At 42.7% G+C, this 17,071-nt stretch overlaps 1 protein-coding gene across 1 annotated transcript in view; it reads right to left on the bottom strand.

Annotated features, from left to right (window-relative positions):
* Positions 1-17,071, bottom strand: part of COG5 (component of oligomeric golgi complex 5) — a 1,467,851-nt gene that overhangs the window by 233,623 nt on the left and 1,217,157 nt on the right. The window contains exon 17 of the mRNA XM_078680311.1: positions 12,380-12,483. Within this exon, the coding sequence (XP_078536437.1) occupies positions 12,380-12,483 (104 nt within the window). The remainder of the gene's footprint in view (positions 1-12,379; positions 12,484-17,071) is intronic.

Genomic DNA, 17,071 nt, shown 5'->3' with positions numbered 1-17,071 from the left:
CTTTCCAGTCCTTTCCTATCTCCACTATCTCTACTATTTCCACTACCTCCTCCACTGTCATGCACAATCCGGTCCCACAAACCATAGGCTTGCTGGTTGTGGCCGAGATTGAGGGGGATAGATTGGGTCTCCTATTCCAGTCCTTGAGGGGAGACTTACTTGATAAGTTTGAGATTTCCGAGAGCAATCAGAGGGGATTGCACGATAGGTTTGATGCACTAGAGGCTAGATTGGAGGGATTAGCGACTAGAACTAGCCTGCTGGAGAGTAAAGTCACCATGCTTGTGGAAACGTCGATAGGGAACTCCAAGGACATTGACGCTCTTAAGGCACAAAATCATACTCTTACTATGGATGTGGAGAGGTTGGAAATGCAAAGCCGGCGGAACAATCTTAGGATCCTCAAAATACCAGAGGGAGCAGAAGTTGAGGACATTAAGGGATTTGTGTGCAGGCTGTTACGAGAAGACTTACTTAAGGATAGGTCAGATATTGACCTAGAAGCTTAGATTCAGTGGGTGCATAGAGATCCTTTTAAGTTGCATCCAGACCGTAAGGCTCCTAGAAAGATCTCGGTCTATTTTCAAACTTACACGATCAAGGAGCTTATTCTCAGTAGAAGTCTTGCACGTTCCTCTCTCCACTATCGCGCCAACCCCTATCAAATTAGATCTGACATAGGGGGAAAGACCGCTCACAGGCAATGGGAACTGGGCTCTAGGATGCCAGAACTTCGTTCCTTGGGAGCTCAAGTCCAGATGAAATTCCCTGCTTTGCTCAAGATAATGTGGAACAATAAGATGTTCAACTGTAGCCACCCAGAGGAAGTGGATGAACCGCTTTTAAAAATGAGGAAATAGTCATTTCCAGGATGTAATCAGTTGCCAGTCCAAGGGTAAATGATCACTAATTAGTACATGCCGCTATCGACTGGGGGGTAACAGAATGGGATAGTCTTGTTTTCTTCTTTTCGATTTGTTTGATGATAGGGGTAAAGAGGGGGGAGGAAAGGAAAGGAGAAAAAAAAAACAATAAACCAATAATAGGATTGATGAATGAAGGAAATGTAAAAAAAAAAAAAGAGAATGTAACAAGTTGGACTTTAGCACTGAGTGGGGGAAAAAAGGGGAAAATAAAATTGTTTTCTGGTGGTGTTTCACGGTATGGGGCCCCCTAAGGCGTCCTTACGCCGGATAGAAGGGGAGGGTTCCTCGGGGGGAGGGATGGGAGGGGCCACAGGGGAGCGGGTAAAAAACACTTAAAAAAGTCCTCATATGCCATAAGTCCTCATGTTGTAAAACTATTATGCGAACACAGGTCACCACTAGTTGTAGGTGTGGTTAGGTTACCTAATGGCTCTTAATATGATATCTAGCAATAAATTCCTCTCTTGGAACTTAAATGGTATTGGAAGCCGCAAGAAACAACATAGAGTGCGCGAATTCTTAAAAAATATTGAGGCACATGTATATCTTTTACAAGAGACCCATCTTGAAGCAGAGGCATGTGGTCAAGTATTTGCGAAACTCAGTTGGGTTCAGGAAATTCTATGTTCTAGGAAAAGAGGTTCCACCAGAGGAGTAGCCATAATTGTGCGTGCTAATAAGGGAATAAGGGTTCATAATTGGGAAACCGATCAGTCTGGGCGATGGTTGGTGGCAGTCCTCTCCATTGGTAGTTCTATTTTCCAATGTGCTGTCTATTACGGCCCTAATGATGACAACCCGGGCTTCCTCAAAAAGTTGGAGGAGTATATGATACAGAACTCAGCCCCAGTCATACTAGGAGGTGACTTTAACCTTATCTTGGACCCCCAGCTAGATCGTACTTCAAATGCCAAATATAATACACCGAATAAATCTCTTTTAGCCTTGAGGAACATCATGAAGGACTTTACCTTACAGGATGCCTGGAGAGTCAAGCATGGTAGCCTCAGGGAGTACTCATTTTTCAGCAAAAAGCATAAACAATACTCCAGATTAGACTATTTCCTTTTAGACCGAGCTTTTCTGCGTGATATTGTATTAATTTCACATATTCCTACAGGATTGTCAGATCATTCTGTTGTTGAATTAAAAATTTACTTTAAGGCTAACCCCTCAGAATACAGGTGGACTCTAGATAGAACTATCCTTCTAGATGCTGAGATTAAAATTAAAATTAGAGGGAGTCTGTCGGAGTTTTTCTTATTTAATGTTGGTACTGCCTCAGAACAGACAGTTTGGGACACCCTCAAGTCTTACTTGAGGGGTATCCTTGGTTCACACATGGCTCTAAAAAGAAAACTTGGGAAAGAACAAGATATTAAAGACTTAGACCTGATTAAAAAGAAGTAACAACAGCTTCAGTTAGCGGTAATGGAAGACAGAAGCAGGATCCCGGCCCTTGAAAAAGAGCTCCTGCAGTTACAGACAGGCTTTAAAGCACGAGTGGACAAGATAAATAAGGATAAGTGGGAAGTAAGTAAGCTCCATAATTTTGAATATGGAGAGAAGTGTGGCTCACTCCTGGCATGGAAAGCCAGGATCGAGAGGAACAGGAACAACATTAGTTCACTGATCCGGCGAGATTCCGGGCTGCCCATAACAGAAGACCTTGAGATCAGGAGAGAGGCTAGAGGATTCATGGAAGATCTATATTGTGAAGAAAACAGGTGTGGGGTGGAGGAGCTGGAAAAATGGTGGGTCCTGAGAGAGTTACCCTGGTTGAGTGAATCCGATAAAGCCTTCTTAGTCACGGAGATTACGGAGGGGGAGATACGGGCCCAGATAAAAAAAGATGTCCAGGAATAAGTCCTCTGGTCCAGATGGCCTGCCAGCGGAGGTGTACAAGGATAACTTGGATGTAGTTATAGCCCCATTATTGGTACTTTTTAATAAAATTTTCTTGGAAGGGGGCATACCCCAACCTCTTGGTCAGAAGCTACCATCACTTTGATAGCAAAACCCAATAAAGACCCTAAAAAAATAGAGTCATATAGACCTATTTCTCTTCTCAATTCCGACCTGAAAATCTACTCTGGCATACTTACATCTAGGCTGGCAAAAATAATTAAATCAATAATCCATCCTGACCAGAGGGGGTTCATCCCAGGCCGTCAACTTAACGAACTTACGTTCCAAGTTGTAGGAGCAGTAGACATGGCAATGGACAGAGGACTGCCGCTCACCATCGTTGCAATCGATGCAGCAAAAGCCTTCGATCAAGTTAACTGGCTATTTCTATGGAAAACCATGGCAAAGTTCGGGTTTCCAGATAAGTTCATCAAAGAGATTGCGACATTGTATAGGGGTCCCCGGGCCAAAGTTTTGGTTAATGGCTGCCTAACCGAATGGTTTAACATCTCAAGGGGAACAAGGCAGGGTTGCCCCCTGTCCCCTCTTCTCTTTGATATATATATCGAGCCCTTTGTCTGCTCCCTGAGATCAGATCCGGTAATCTTACCGTTCAAAATGGGTGACCTGGTGCTTAAGACAGCATTATATGCTGATGACCTTCTCCTCTACACGTCCAACCCAGCAGAGGCCATCCCCAGATTATTCGAATTGGCTGAAGATTTTGGTACAGTGTCTGGGTATAGAATTAATAAAGATAAAACAGACATTATGACTTGGAACAGCTTAACCCAGATACCAGAAGCCAAATTAAAAATCAGATACCTGGGAATTTTCCTTACCCAAAACTTGGAAGACATTCCGAAAGTAAGTTGGCAGAAGGTGGTAAAGGAAGTAAGGAATCTACTGACTAGATGGAACACTCTACCCCTTAACATCTACGGTAGAGGGAACCTAGTCAAGATGATAATCCTGCCAAAAATTACTTTTTTATCTAACTCCATCCCCCTAATCTTTAATAAAAAGGACATTTCAAACCTTCAAGGAAGGATCGGCTCTTTCATCTGAGCGACTAAGTCACCAAGGATCGCCTGGAGGAAATTAAGAAGGGGACTGAAATTAGGCGGACTGGCTCTTCCCGATTTACTTTTTTATTGTTATGCTTTTCAGTTCAAGAACTTTAGACTTCTGGCAAATGAGTTGGACTCTTCATCCCATGGTAGACTTTTTCAGGCTATGCTATCGGACTTGCCGCATGGTTTAGACTTCTTTCTCTATAAATATGGGGATCAGAAGTTTTTTAAAAAGGTTTGTTTGAAGCTTTTAAGGACAGCACTCAATACTTGGCAGTCAATGCGTAAAACTTTTGACATACCCTACTACCACTCACAAGCCCCAATATGGGATTCCCCTGGTACACCGGATTGCTTGTTAGATAGACTGGCTCTCCTTTTGAGAGCGGCAGGCCTTACGAAATGGGGGGACCTGTGTAACAACTCGGCATTGTTAAGTTGGGAATCCTTATCGAACATAACAGGGGGCTCCATTACAAGATTCAAATATTATCAGTTGTCTTATTGGTGGGGGAGGCAGCGTTGGGTTAACGAAGAGGAGATCCCACTTTTGGTATTTATCAATAGGGTGGGGGGATGGAAAGGGGAAGTTGCGCTCTGGTACAACATATTTGTGAGAGCAAACGACAATCTAGGAGCTGAAACTATCAAGCTTTGGGATAATCTTACATTGCAAAATCCAGGGGAGCTACTGAAGGTGTGGACGGACTCATTTACACTTTCTCAAAATATCATAAAGCCGTCCAACCTTAGAAGGAACCACCTGTTCACGCTCTACAGTGTTTATTGGACTCCAGCGAAGCTCTCAGCAGAAGTATACCTTTGTCCAAGATGTAAGTTTCCAGCTGCAGACGACAGACACATCTTTGTCGACTGCCCTGGAATTACGAGTTACTGGAGTGAGGTGTGTGAGTTCCTAGAAGTGGTTACACTATCGCCAATTACTTGTAGCCCCAGGGAGTGGAAGTCTGTAAATCCCCCCAGATTCGTAGACTGCTTAAGAAACATCATGGCGGTTTGTCATTTAGACATGTTATGTGGTGGGGAAAGCGCCATTAAGATCTGGTCTGCCTTAAATGCATGGTCTGAGAGATAACCTCCAATGAGTCCAATGATTATGCCAGAGGTTAGTGGTCCTGTCCTCCCTAAGTGGCAAGATACATCGTGAATGGGAGTTGGATAAGGTAACAACCTACCTCTGGGCAATCTCCACTGGCTATCCACAGACTCCAGGGTGGGATCGGCTGGTCTGTGATAGTGGCCTGGAGAAAGCCCATCTAGAGTTGATATTTTCTGGTGGCATTTATGAGGACAAAAAAAAAAAAAAAAAAAAACTTAAATAGGAACGAGTGGCTACAGAGGGAGTTGAAATGAATGGCAGGGTATAATGTTGTATCCTGACCAATCGGATTGTATGGAATCTGGTGGCAGAACCTGGTAGTACCAGATTCCATACAATGGCAGATGGCTCAGGCTTTTCCTCCATAGAGACATGGGTCCCTGTTTATCCTGTTATACTTTTATTCTACAATAAATCCTCTTCCACACCACCACCACGCGTAACAGTCTACTTAATAAGGTAGAACTTTACACTGGCGACGATCGGAATGAAGCGTATTTAGAAGCCATTGGTGGTGAGGTATATACTGACAAGAGGAAATTAGCCATTCTAAAGCACTGTTTGGGGACGGAAGGTAGGCGTGTGTTAAGCCATGGAGATGAAGATGATGAGGAGCATATTGATGTTTATGATACAGCTATGTTACAATTGGATACTTTATACATCAAAAAGGTTAATGAAGTTGTTACTAGACACAAATTTTTGAGTAGAGCTCAATTGCCCAATGAGTCCATAGATTCTTTTGTTAATGACCTAAGAATTCTTGCAGCCAAATGTAAATATGATTTCTGTAGCAGGCTAGTGAGAGCACGCCTATGGAATGGGCCATAATACAGCAGTCTTTAAGGGATTCTAGCACCGAATCACCTTTTCTACAAAACAGCCTGGATTCTAGATGCCTGGATGTCGCAGAAAAACCCAGTAGCGCATCCAGCCGTTTCATCACAATTCTGGTGCCTTTGATACAGCACACACAATCAGTTTAATCAAGGCCTGTAAGTAGCATGTCTTTGGCAGTGTTTTGTCTGCCCTGAATCGTTTGGGCAAAGGCTGATCTGACTTAATCAGGGTCAAAAGCACAATCTCAATGGAATTGCCCCAGAGGGTGTAGGTCTACCGGCCTAGTAGCCAGCCCACAGTGAGAGATCGAAGGGCAAAACTGGCGAAAGAGAATACCTCAACACGCTTCGAATCCCCATCTGGCAGAGCAGAGGGGAATTCATTTGGGTTGATCATGCTCATGTACGCCGGTACCACTGAGCTTTCAGAGTTAGATGTTGAGTGAAAGACTGGGTCATTAGTGGCAGGTCTATATCATCTAGTCACTGAGTGAATGACTGTGGGAGCTAAGCATCGCTAAATCCAAGCAAGCAAAAAGGCTCACTGAAAGGCAGTAATTACTCTAACGTGGTTGGCCTGACTGCAAGATGTCTGTCAGCAAATTAGCTTTTGTTTCTACTGTACGCAACAGTAAGTCGAGAACGTTGGTTGTCCTGCAGAAAACCACCGCAAAATAGGCACTTTTTTTGTCAGGAGACCTGGTGGAGATTCTTACTGAGTCCAGGAGGAGAAGTGTTCCACCCAATAGCATTTTGGAGGTCCGGGTATATTCCAGCATCAGTGTAATGAGGGTGAGTAAACTGTCTGCCTCCTCATCGTCTGGTATATTCTGAAGCTCTACGTCCCAATCGGAGCCAAACAGGCCTTCCAGACACCTATTGCATAAACATCAAGAAAGAGGCTGGGAATCACTTTCTAAGGTGGGTGGGTCTGGGCTTTAGTTGATCTTGCAGCATGACATAGGTCTGGCACAGGCAGACGCTGGCGATTGGCATCAGGGACGGACACATCAGAGACGTTCCTGAAGTCTTGGTTGGCATGGGTGCAACCAGGAATAGCATTGTCCCCAGGCTGAAGTGGAGCTATGGGCCAGCACTAGCAAGGAACAGGAAGGATGCCCAATGTGGATGACACTACAGGGAGGGGCTGGATGGCAGAAGTGTGACTGTCCCCCAAGGCTCTGTGGGCTCCGGAGACACTCCAAAAGTAGATGGCATTGCTTTGAAAAGTTGCAACATGTCCTTCTTAAAGGTCTCTATTTGCTGGCGGGTCGACACAGAGCGAGAAATTCTGGGTGCACCAGGACCAGCCTCGGACAGGCTCAGAAGATGCAGGTGGGATATTTCCATTTTGCCTTCCTGCGCTTGTGGTGTGATTTGGCCTTAGACTTACCCAAGGACTTGGATTGCAAACAAGTTTTGGGATTGGAGCGGTTCCTCTACATGCATTACTACCACATTATGTACAAATCTGTAAGACCTGCTCAAGTATGGAAGCCTTACTACTCTAACAAGTATAAATAAGGGTCAGTATGTTAAATGTCTTAATCAGCTGAGAGTAATAACCAGTTAAGAGTAACAGTTTAGAGTAACAGGGATCAACTCCGAAGATAGCAGCAGTTTTAGACGCATGAGCCCGCACACAGAGGGTCATTTTAGAGTAGCTCAGTAGAATTAACCAACTCGGTTAATTTTTTTTTTTTTAATAGTTGTATAAAGTGTAAATCACACAAAATTGTATACTATAAACATGCACATAGATGTTCAGTAAACAAAAATAAATGTAAAAACATTAAAAAATGTGCATGAAAACAACAAGTGACACTGACGAAAACCTCTACTAAACCCCGTAACCTGCAATGTGGCTGTCCCTCAGTCCGATTTCCTAAATGCAAAGCAGTTCATTCCCTTCACAGATAGCTGATCCCTAGTGGGGGCATCATCACCTGTGAGGAGTGGCGTGTGCCTGCATTTGCTATACGCCTATGGGAAGCTCTAACAAGAGTGATACACATGTCAGCAGGTGGGAATGGGTGACATGTCAGCAGAATGTATGTGTAAATAACCTTCCTGGAATGGGGTTTGTAAAAGTCACTTCCTGGTTTTGCAAGTACAGTAATGTGTTCACCTAAATTCTTGAGACTGCCAAGAAGCAGGCGCTTGAGCAGGTAATTTAGAATTTCTATGTTGGATTATTATCAAGGTTTAATGTGGATAATTCCACCTGCGCTAGAAACATTCAGGAGTTCTTTTCTTTGTTCTGTTTTCCTTGAGAATGTGGAGGCCTGTAATTTAGCTCTTCTTTACCTTGCATATCTCTACTGCAAAATACATGTTAATGGCCTCTCCCCTCCTCTTGTGGAGCTGAAAATAAGGGAGACTGTGCATACCCCTCTTTATACATGAACTTTCTAGAATTAAGTCCGTCCCTTTAAATCTTGTTGGGGCTAGGGCAAATTATTATTTCACAAAACAAGTTGCCCCGGCCGACCTCGAATCAAACATTTATTTTTTCTTGATTGGGCTATTTTATTCAGCTCAACAGCTGCATATTTTTCAAAGAGTGATGCGCATTACATTACCATCTGAAAATGAGCTCATAAAAACAGTACACCATATTTCATTCTTTGTGCGCACATTCCACCCTGTGCTCATATACTTCAACCTATGAACTGAGTATTGTGGTGTACATTATGACATACCACAAGTATCATTAATTAAAATTTAAACCATGAAGCATATATTGTACTTAATTTTGACATACACAGTCAATGATGCACTTCATATGCAATGCGGATCAGAATTGAGGCTAAGTTATGGCTTGGTTTGCTTTCAGAGGTGTGATATTGGACCCTCCATATAAGTCTTTTTTAAGGGTGACAAGTGCTGAATACTTTCTTTATATCTAATGTGCGTTCCAGGAAAAATCAGTTGACTCTTTTCGACGTCTGTTTGTCGTTGTAAGTAAAACTATGCAGGTCTTCATCAGGGCAGAAATGGATCCTTCGCATTGAGATATCTCCACTCGTCTGGAGTCCTATATAGTGCCATAACAGTGTTCCTCTTCCAAACACCAAGTGTTTTCGAGCTTGAGATGCTCTGAACCATCCTATGTTTTTTCCTAATTGATTTTCAGGGAAGGTGGGTGAATCCTGCCCAACAGGGTCATTGCTCTGACTTGTTTGTGCCCCTTCCCTTCTGGCTCTCATCTTCCAGGCCCTCTACAGTGTCTGCTCCAGTCTTGCTAAGACATGTGTTGTGTCTTTACACTCTATATGTTCTCATCTTTATACCATAGGCAGTTCATTTGAATTAGCAGTATGCAGTCAGTGGGAGCCTGCGTAAATGACAGTGGTTGGTTGAAGAGGTCATAAACGCTGGCACCTGCGTCCAAATGACATCAAGGTGAAAAGGAGCCTGCCTTGCTCTCATGCATCACTACAGGCTGCAGGTAGGGAGCACACATGCGCTCTGGCACATCTGCTGGTACTGTATTAGTTATTTCCCATGTGGCGTGAGAAGATCTCGCCACGAGGAACGTCAGGTTACATCTTCTTAATGCAAAACTTGCAGAAAAAAACTTGCATTCCATCTACTCAGTCATTTTAGACTCCCTTCTAGATGTATCACATAAAATACAAAGGGCATGTTTTTGCTGAAAACACTTCATCAATAATCTTTTTGGTGCAGGGAGCGAGGAATTATGGGCTACTCAGGGTAGAGCCATTTGCCTCCCTGTCAGCAGACTGCATATGTTGATTTTGGTTTCTCATACACGAATGTGATCGCGTCCATTAAAAATTTGTTGAAGGGCTAGATAATTCTATAGATTCAGACTTATTTGATAACATTTCAGTGAATAAATTCAATTTGGTTTCACCAGTGATAGTGGCTAATGAAGGTTTTTGCCACTCTCTTCATCACTGAGTCAAAGGAGACTGCCATTTCATCTGGTTGAACTGATGAAGCAGGGTATTTCAGCATAGGTAAAGTGTCAACACCATTTGTAATCTGTAGGGCTAAAAACAAACCCTGAAGTGTGTCAAAGTGAGCTGGTGATTCTGGCCCATAAATCTGCTTCACTGGACCTTCATTGTCTGGAAAGACTCTAGAAATGTTCTTGGCTATTTTTATAAACAAATGTCTACGAGGAGAGGGCAAAATGGCTTGACCAGGATTTGTCTGCATGAATACTGGCACATCATGTGTCAGCTGTAAACTGTTTGTAAATCTTCTTAAGGAGGCAAAGTCTTTTTTTCTCAATTTGACTTAAGAAGTCTGCTGGTGGTGAAAAGTTTGGAAGTATCACGTCAATGTCACAAGGACTAAAGACTTCAGGGTTTGACACAGTAAAACCTGGACCTAAGAAGAAACTGCCTCCATGATCACAGGTGAGGTTGAAGCCATTGGCACCAACAAAACACCAATGGCACTTGAGGTCATGTTTGCTCTTCAATAAGAAGAGAGAGCTCACCCTTTGTGTTTTTAGGTCGAGTCTGGGCGACAATCTGTTGCATTAAAACAACAACAAAAAATCTAAAAAGGGGCTTTTAGCTCACCCATTACTTGCCATTCACTGGCATCATTATCACTCTTCTTTGCTGCCCTCTAATTCGGCAGTGCGTGCGTTGCGAGAACTTTCAAAGCGGGGCAGGGCCAGGCTGTTTCCTGAAGGTGCCTAAACCAGTTGTTATGGTCGGATTCGCAGGCCAAGTTCACGCCCGCCTGCTTATGTGTGCTGGACTAGGATTGGCTTTCTATTTTTTTCTATAGTTTTAAGTAACCACTGAAGTTTATCCTAAGCATCCTCTTTCAGGTTCTTTTCCTGTCCTTTATAGCCGTTTTATAAAACTGTCAACAAGATGAGGCCAACTGTCTGTCACTAGTTCTCAAATAATTTTCTAAATCCGTGTCTGCTCATAAGCCGTTGTTATCAAACCAGAGAAGATGGCAAGGAAAAGATCATAAAATTGTTGCCGTTAAGGCAAAGCTCACTGAGCAACAAACACCACCAAAGGCAGAAAGGATATCAGCATCACCAGACCCCTCCTGAAGGCACTAGTCAAAAATTATAGAACATAAGGCTGTTAGATTACTATGGAGGGTCTCTAGGTAAATTCTTGCCCACTACTGCAAGACACAAAAGAAAAAGATAGTGAGATTGAGAGGAATGATTTTCTAAATTGTATAGGAAAGAAGGAACAACTCTATGAAAAGTCAGAATTCATTTATAGCAAAATTCCTTACAGAAGCAGAGAAAGTAAGAATAATGCGATCAAGGCGTTGGCTAATATTAACAAGCAATGAACATCAGAGGAATGAAATTGATAATATACTATCAATAACATTGACAAAAACAGTACCCATAAAAGACATGGTGGAGAGAAAGGAGGAAAATGTGATGTGGATTTATCATATTTAAAAATAGGTGTAAAACAATATGCAATTTGCTAAATAATTACATGTGCCAGTGAATAAGTACTGAATGAGCTTTAATGTCCTTGTAAATTGAATAAAAAAGTATTCGAAAATATGAGTGTTATACAGCAAATGTATTTCTCATACCCCATGCAGAGACATGTCTATGAAATACATCCAGTTGAGGCAAACACTTTGAATTTGTAGGAATAGATCACATAGCACTGAAGTAAGAGTCAGATGATTAGACTCCAGGTTCAAACATTGCAACCCACAGAACACACCTTACATGCATTTACATGCAAAAAGTCATGATCACCTAGACTAGAAGCCTAGTCTTTAAAAATTAATAGAGCAACAGATTGAAATGAATTATTGGACATCACACAGACTTATGACAGTTGTACAAACAATCAAAAGAGGGCGTAAGGAGAGAAATGATTGTTTTCCAATAACATAGTTTGTGTTCTTAATGTGGAGACATAAAAAAGTATGATCCATATATAGACTCCCCAAGATTAAAAAAAAAGTATGATTTATATATAGACTCCACAAAAAACAAAAAAAGGACGATATACCCCAGCAGTCACCTTGCTAAGGCTAGAGAGCATTAAGTGTGTACCAACAGAGACAAAGATATAAGTGGAAAGATAGGACTGAAATAACTATAACCAAGAACTGTGGTCTTCCTGTTTTAAATATTTTTGCACTATGAGCTAATGGTCTGAATACATTTTTATAGAGTGCTGACCATTTTTATAAATCTGAGTGGTAACCATTTGGAATTCCCTACATATAGCTGTATACCATGGTGCGTAGGAATGGGAACAAGGTGATGTGCGGTGCTCTACCCAATTCCTTAATAAATAGCTCAATACATATACTAGGTATATGTAACTTGTTTCTAGGTCACCACGACTCCTACATGCCTACCTCAGCAATCAGTAAAAAATAGTCAATTAAGTGTGACCTTTTGTGTTTTATTGTACAATTGTTAACGTTGTGTACTAGCTTGTGTATGCCATGCTCCTTCTTTATTGTGTTAAATCACTATGATCAGTTTTAGCTACTTCTGGATAAAGTTAACTTTCTTACCCTGAAAAATCTTCTTGGTGCATTGTGATAATGATTGCCTCTACCGAGTCAGCAACAGAATTTAGTAAAGGCTGCACCGCACTTCCCATCAGCAAATGGATAACCTGAAAAGAAATACACGAAAGGAGTCAAACATATTTAGGGGAGAATGAGGGGGATGTCGAATAATACTAAATTAACAAAGACTACATACAAACACGAAATCAGAGCAAGCTTGTAGGTGGGAAAGAGTTAGTAGGAGTAAGGCAGTTAACACAAGCTAGGGTGAACAAAAAAAAATTGCAAAAACAATGAACGTGCATTCTTTTCACTATCCTACGCTCCCAACCATTTAACTATCTATACAAATACTTCTAACCGCACAGAACCTCTTAATTATGCAGGAAGAACTGTTCAGGAATGCAATTTCGTCCCCGTTAGTGGTACATTCAGTGAGTGGCAAAGTATGGAACTGGGGCCTTATTACAGATAACAGCGCCAGCGCTATCGCTGTGCGCCAGAGTATGCGCCCGACGGCATTACAGAGGATCGGTCTGTAATGCCATTGTGATGTTGGCGCAGACTTTGAACTCTGTGTTTATGTGCGTTTGCGTCTGTGCGCATATTGTATTAGCGCACAGCGCAAACGCACATAAACACATACATACCCGGGTGCACAGCGACAATTAGCGCTGGCGCAGTCATCTGTAACAGGGCCCCTGGTGTGCTCACCTGCACTGAAACTGCAGTGCTAAATCATATACTACAACAGTAACGTAAATCCGATCTGGAACCACTGACCCAACACTAACCCTGACCCTAACCCCAACCTTTAACTTTAACCCCATACCACAGCCCAGGCTGTAGCCCAAACACTAAACCTAGGCACTGAACCAAATGAAGGGAACTATCTCAAGCTGTGTTGGACCAACGACCTCGATCTTTAAATGTAGCGTAATACTTTGTCATCTGCAATTGTAAATGAGCATAAAAGGCATGGATTTTATAACAGGGCACACAGACATACAACACACAGATTTTGCCATCCTTGACACTGATAAGGAGCACAATATTCGAACATATTTAAACAAAAATAAATAAACCAAAAGTGTTTACGACTCCTAACGCTTATGGTGATTTTTTATTTATCTCAACATTATCACCACAGTCCCAACCTTTAGACAAGGGGCTATATTACAAAGCTTTGTACTGGGAGAAAAAGTAAAAAAAAGAACAATATGCAGAAAAAGGCAAAGGAAACCCAATTAGTAGGGAAAGCAGTGTCTAACGGGAACCAAAGGACAGGAAAAGTCTCTTAACTCCATAGAGGTTTGAATTTGGAGCAGCGGTGACTCTCAGACTATGCACATGCTGGAAATACTTTGGGATGAGCTTATGGGAGAAGAAACATTGGATTATGCTGGAAGGAGAGCTCTTTCCCAGTTGAGGAGGGTGGTTTGAGGGAGCTGATGGACTGCACTCACCCATGTGTACTGTTTGAACAGTTCCTTTGATTTCTCTGTTTTTTTGTATTCCCCTTTCGCTCCTTTGTGTGTAATGTGTTGTGTTCAAATGATGGATGGAATGCTGAACAAGTCAAACATTCACCCCCAGTCACAGACCTGTGTTTAATCCATTGTTGTTTTGCTCACTACGCCACCCCTGTTTGGACTCAGCCATATGCAAATCAGTCTGGGCCTGGCTCCCCGTATGAGGGCTAATACACTGAAACCGGTTCCAGGATGCTTGTTTCCGGTCCAGGGAGGACTTGGCCTGGCAGTTCGGGCTGGACTGTTCCCATGAGGAGCAGGTTCAAGACCGATTTGCATATGGGTTGAAACTGGAATGGCAATGTGAGCTAACAAAGCAATGGATTAAGGTCCAGATCTTTGTACTGAGTGCGATTTTTTTTTTTTTGCATATGTCACCCCGAGTGGCACGGGTCTGCATAGACGTGGGTCCCGTGCTCACCATGCCACTGGAGTCAAGCTAGCCTTGCTGATGAAGAGTGATACCCCGAACCGGTCCCAGCATGTTTGTTTACGGTCCAGGGAGGACCTGGCTAGGTAGTTTGGGTGGACTGTTCCCACGAGATGCAGGGTAAAGACTAATTTGCATATGGATGGGTCCAAACTGGAATGGCATAGTGAGCAAATATACAATGGATTTAGGCCCAGATCTCTGTACTGGGGTTGAATGTTTGACATTATTCAGCATTCCATCCATTAATTGTTCTTTTTGCTCTTAGTTCACTAAAAACATGGTCATCAGGGCAGGATCAGGTTCTTTCTCACTTCATACTTAAAAACTCTCACTTTTAATAGATATATTACTAAAGCATGATGGGGTAGCGCGCAGTCAATTACAGAAAGCGCATTTTCCATTGAATTGACCATAAAATGTCCCACTGACATGCAGTTTTACTGGTAAAACTATGTAAGCCTACAAACAATGTTTGGAAATCGGGTTTCAGCAAATATTTATCATTTGCACGTCACCATGTAAAGTGTTCTGATCCTATTAAAATCTTTGTTTCCATTCCACTTCTGAATTACAAAAAAGTGCCTCCCTAACTGCTGATATATTTTGAAATATTTGTACTGTTCATATACAAGCTATTTAAATGATGTTTGTTAGGAAAAAAATGACATCCTTAAGCCTTTCCTTTTACACTTCCTGTGCCACAGCCCAAGTGTCAGATTTTACAAAATGCTCTAACTTTGCAGTCTGAGAAAGAAAAATAAACAGCAATCTCCAGGATAAAATAAACAGCAATTTTTAATACGATATAAGCTGACATTTGACGTCTGTCATTGAAGGTACAGCAAATGTGACAAGATTTAAAGGCATCTTTATTTCTCAATCACTTTCTGAATGAAGAGAACACACGTTCTTTGCTAGTTCACGCTCTCTAACTAGAACGAGTCAGTAGGCACTAAAAATAACCTGCCCTGATGAAATCTGACTCGCCAAAGAGAGTGGATGAGTAGATTTTTGGAGGTCTCTGCATGATTAACTTTGTTCATATTACCTGCTCAGCGGAGGCATGTCTGTTGCAGAGCTGAATGGTGCATTCATCATGATCACACTGTCACGTCTTCTCCAACATCATTGAGCGGGGTTGGTAGCCTCATTCATATCACTGAGGCGATTAGCATGCAGGCCTGAATGGTCATGCATCCTCTTGAGCAGTTGCAGCCTCTGACGTTTGAGGCAGATCTTTGTTTTGGCGGTGACAAAAGCTCCATGTACAATACACCAAATGTCCGGCAGTGGAAGCACCAGTCCTTTGGGCAAGCTGCAGGGAATTCCAAATAGTGTACTACTTTTCTGGCTTCAGTTCCTTCTTAACATTCAGGGAGACTGAATTTATTGGCTGTAGCCACCTTCTGGGACTCTCCACACCAGGGACATGGGCTGGGCTTCTCCTGGACAGACTTTCCTCCTACAGGGCATCGTACTTTCTTTCCTGCTCTAAGATGGCAAAAAAACATCTATGTGTTAGGCAGATCCACAGCGTCTCCAGCAAGTTGTGCACTTCAGGTGATCTCCCTTCACCTCAGGGAGACGGTCTGTCAAGCACACACAGCAGATCTTTGAGTACACTGTAGAGCACTACTCTTCCTTAGTACAGAAGTACACGGCACTGAAAACGTGGGGAGGTTTGGAGCCTATTTTATAGAGACAGGGAATGTGGATCCACTGTCTCAGACTTTAGAATCCGCTTGAGTTGGTTCCCTTTCAAAATTCATTTTCAGGCTGCTCCAAGAAACAGATTTGTGTAAAGTCATGATGTCTCTTACAGCAGGTAGGTAGCAAATTGGGCTGGCATCAAGCAGGAGTAACAAAAACATGGGCACAATGAAATGTGAGTTCTGTGCACCTGGCTGTCTAGGCAGAGTACTGCATATAGCTGTGGACGAAAATGGTTCCACGCAAAGTTGCACCCTTTGTGGACTTATATGGCAATACTGAATTACTAAAACAGGGTTGGCACATTCCCCCTTTTTTCAGCATACAAACAGGTGTAGCAGACATCAGTCCATTTGTGAATACCTATTTTTGTCACATACCCCAAGTGGATGTAGGGTAGAGATTTTGCCAGTCCTGAAGAAATGCCACGGATCCATTCTTGGTCATTAAGGCGTGAAACATCTTGACCCTACAACACTCACTGTGAGGACCATAGATCACAATCGACAGCACTCTCCCCTGCTTTTATCCCGGTCAGTAGGACCACTCTATTAAAAGTGAATTGGTACCACTTTGTACCGTACACTCACTAGATCCTCATTCATCATTATGGCAAAACCAGAAGATCTCCGACAAACGGGCCCCCCCGCGGTTCCCGTTGGGCATTGCAGCACTGGCCCAGCGAGGAGCAAGCCCAAGGATGAAGCTTGACACCCATCTGGGTGTGTGAGGGCTTTATCTTCTGATCATTAGGATCCCCCTCCTTCTGTAGAGTTCCAACCTTTATTCTTATTTCGCTATAGGAGTCATGTATGACTATGATTAGGAGGGAGCACAGGTGCGGGACCTTTATTAGCTCCTGTCCCCCCTATTTTGACTAACTGATATTCCTGTCCCAATACAACGTCGACAGCATTAATATTACAGAACAAATCATAAACGAGACACATGCATGCACAGCAGACCGCACCGGCGACCAGTAGGGACCTCGCACTATCACAGCGAATCATTAGATCACAA

This window comes from Lissotriton helveticus, chromosome 1_1 (genome assembly GCF_964261635.1).
Source record: "Lissotriton helveticus chromosome 1_1, aLisHel1.1, whole genome shotgun sequence".
Classification (NCBI taxonomy): domain Eukaryota; kingdom Metazoa; phylum Chordata; class Amphibia; order Caudata; family Salamandridae; genus Lissotriton; species Lissotriton helveticus.
This window is presented reverse-complemented; position numbering and strand designations above follow the sequence as displayed.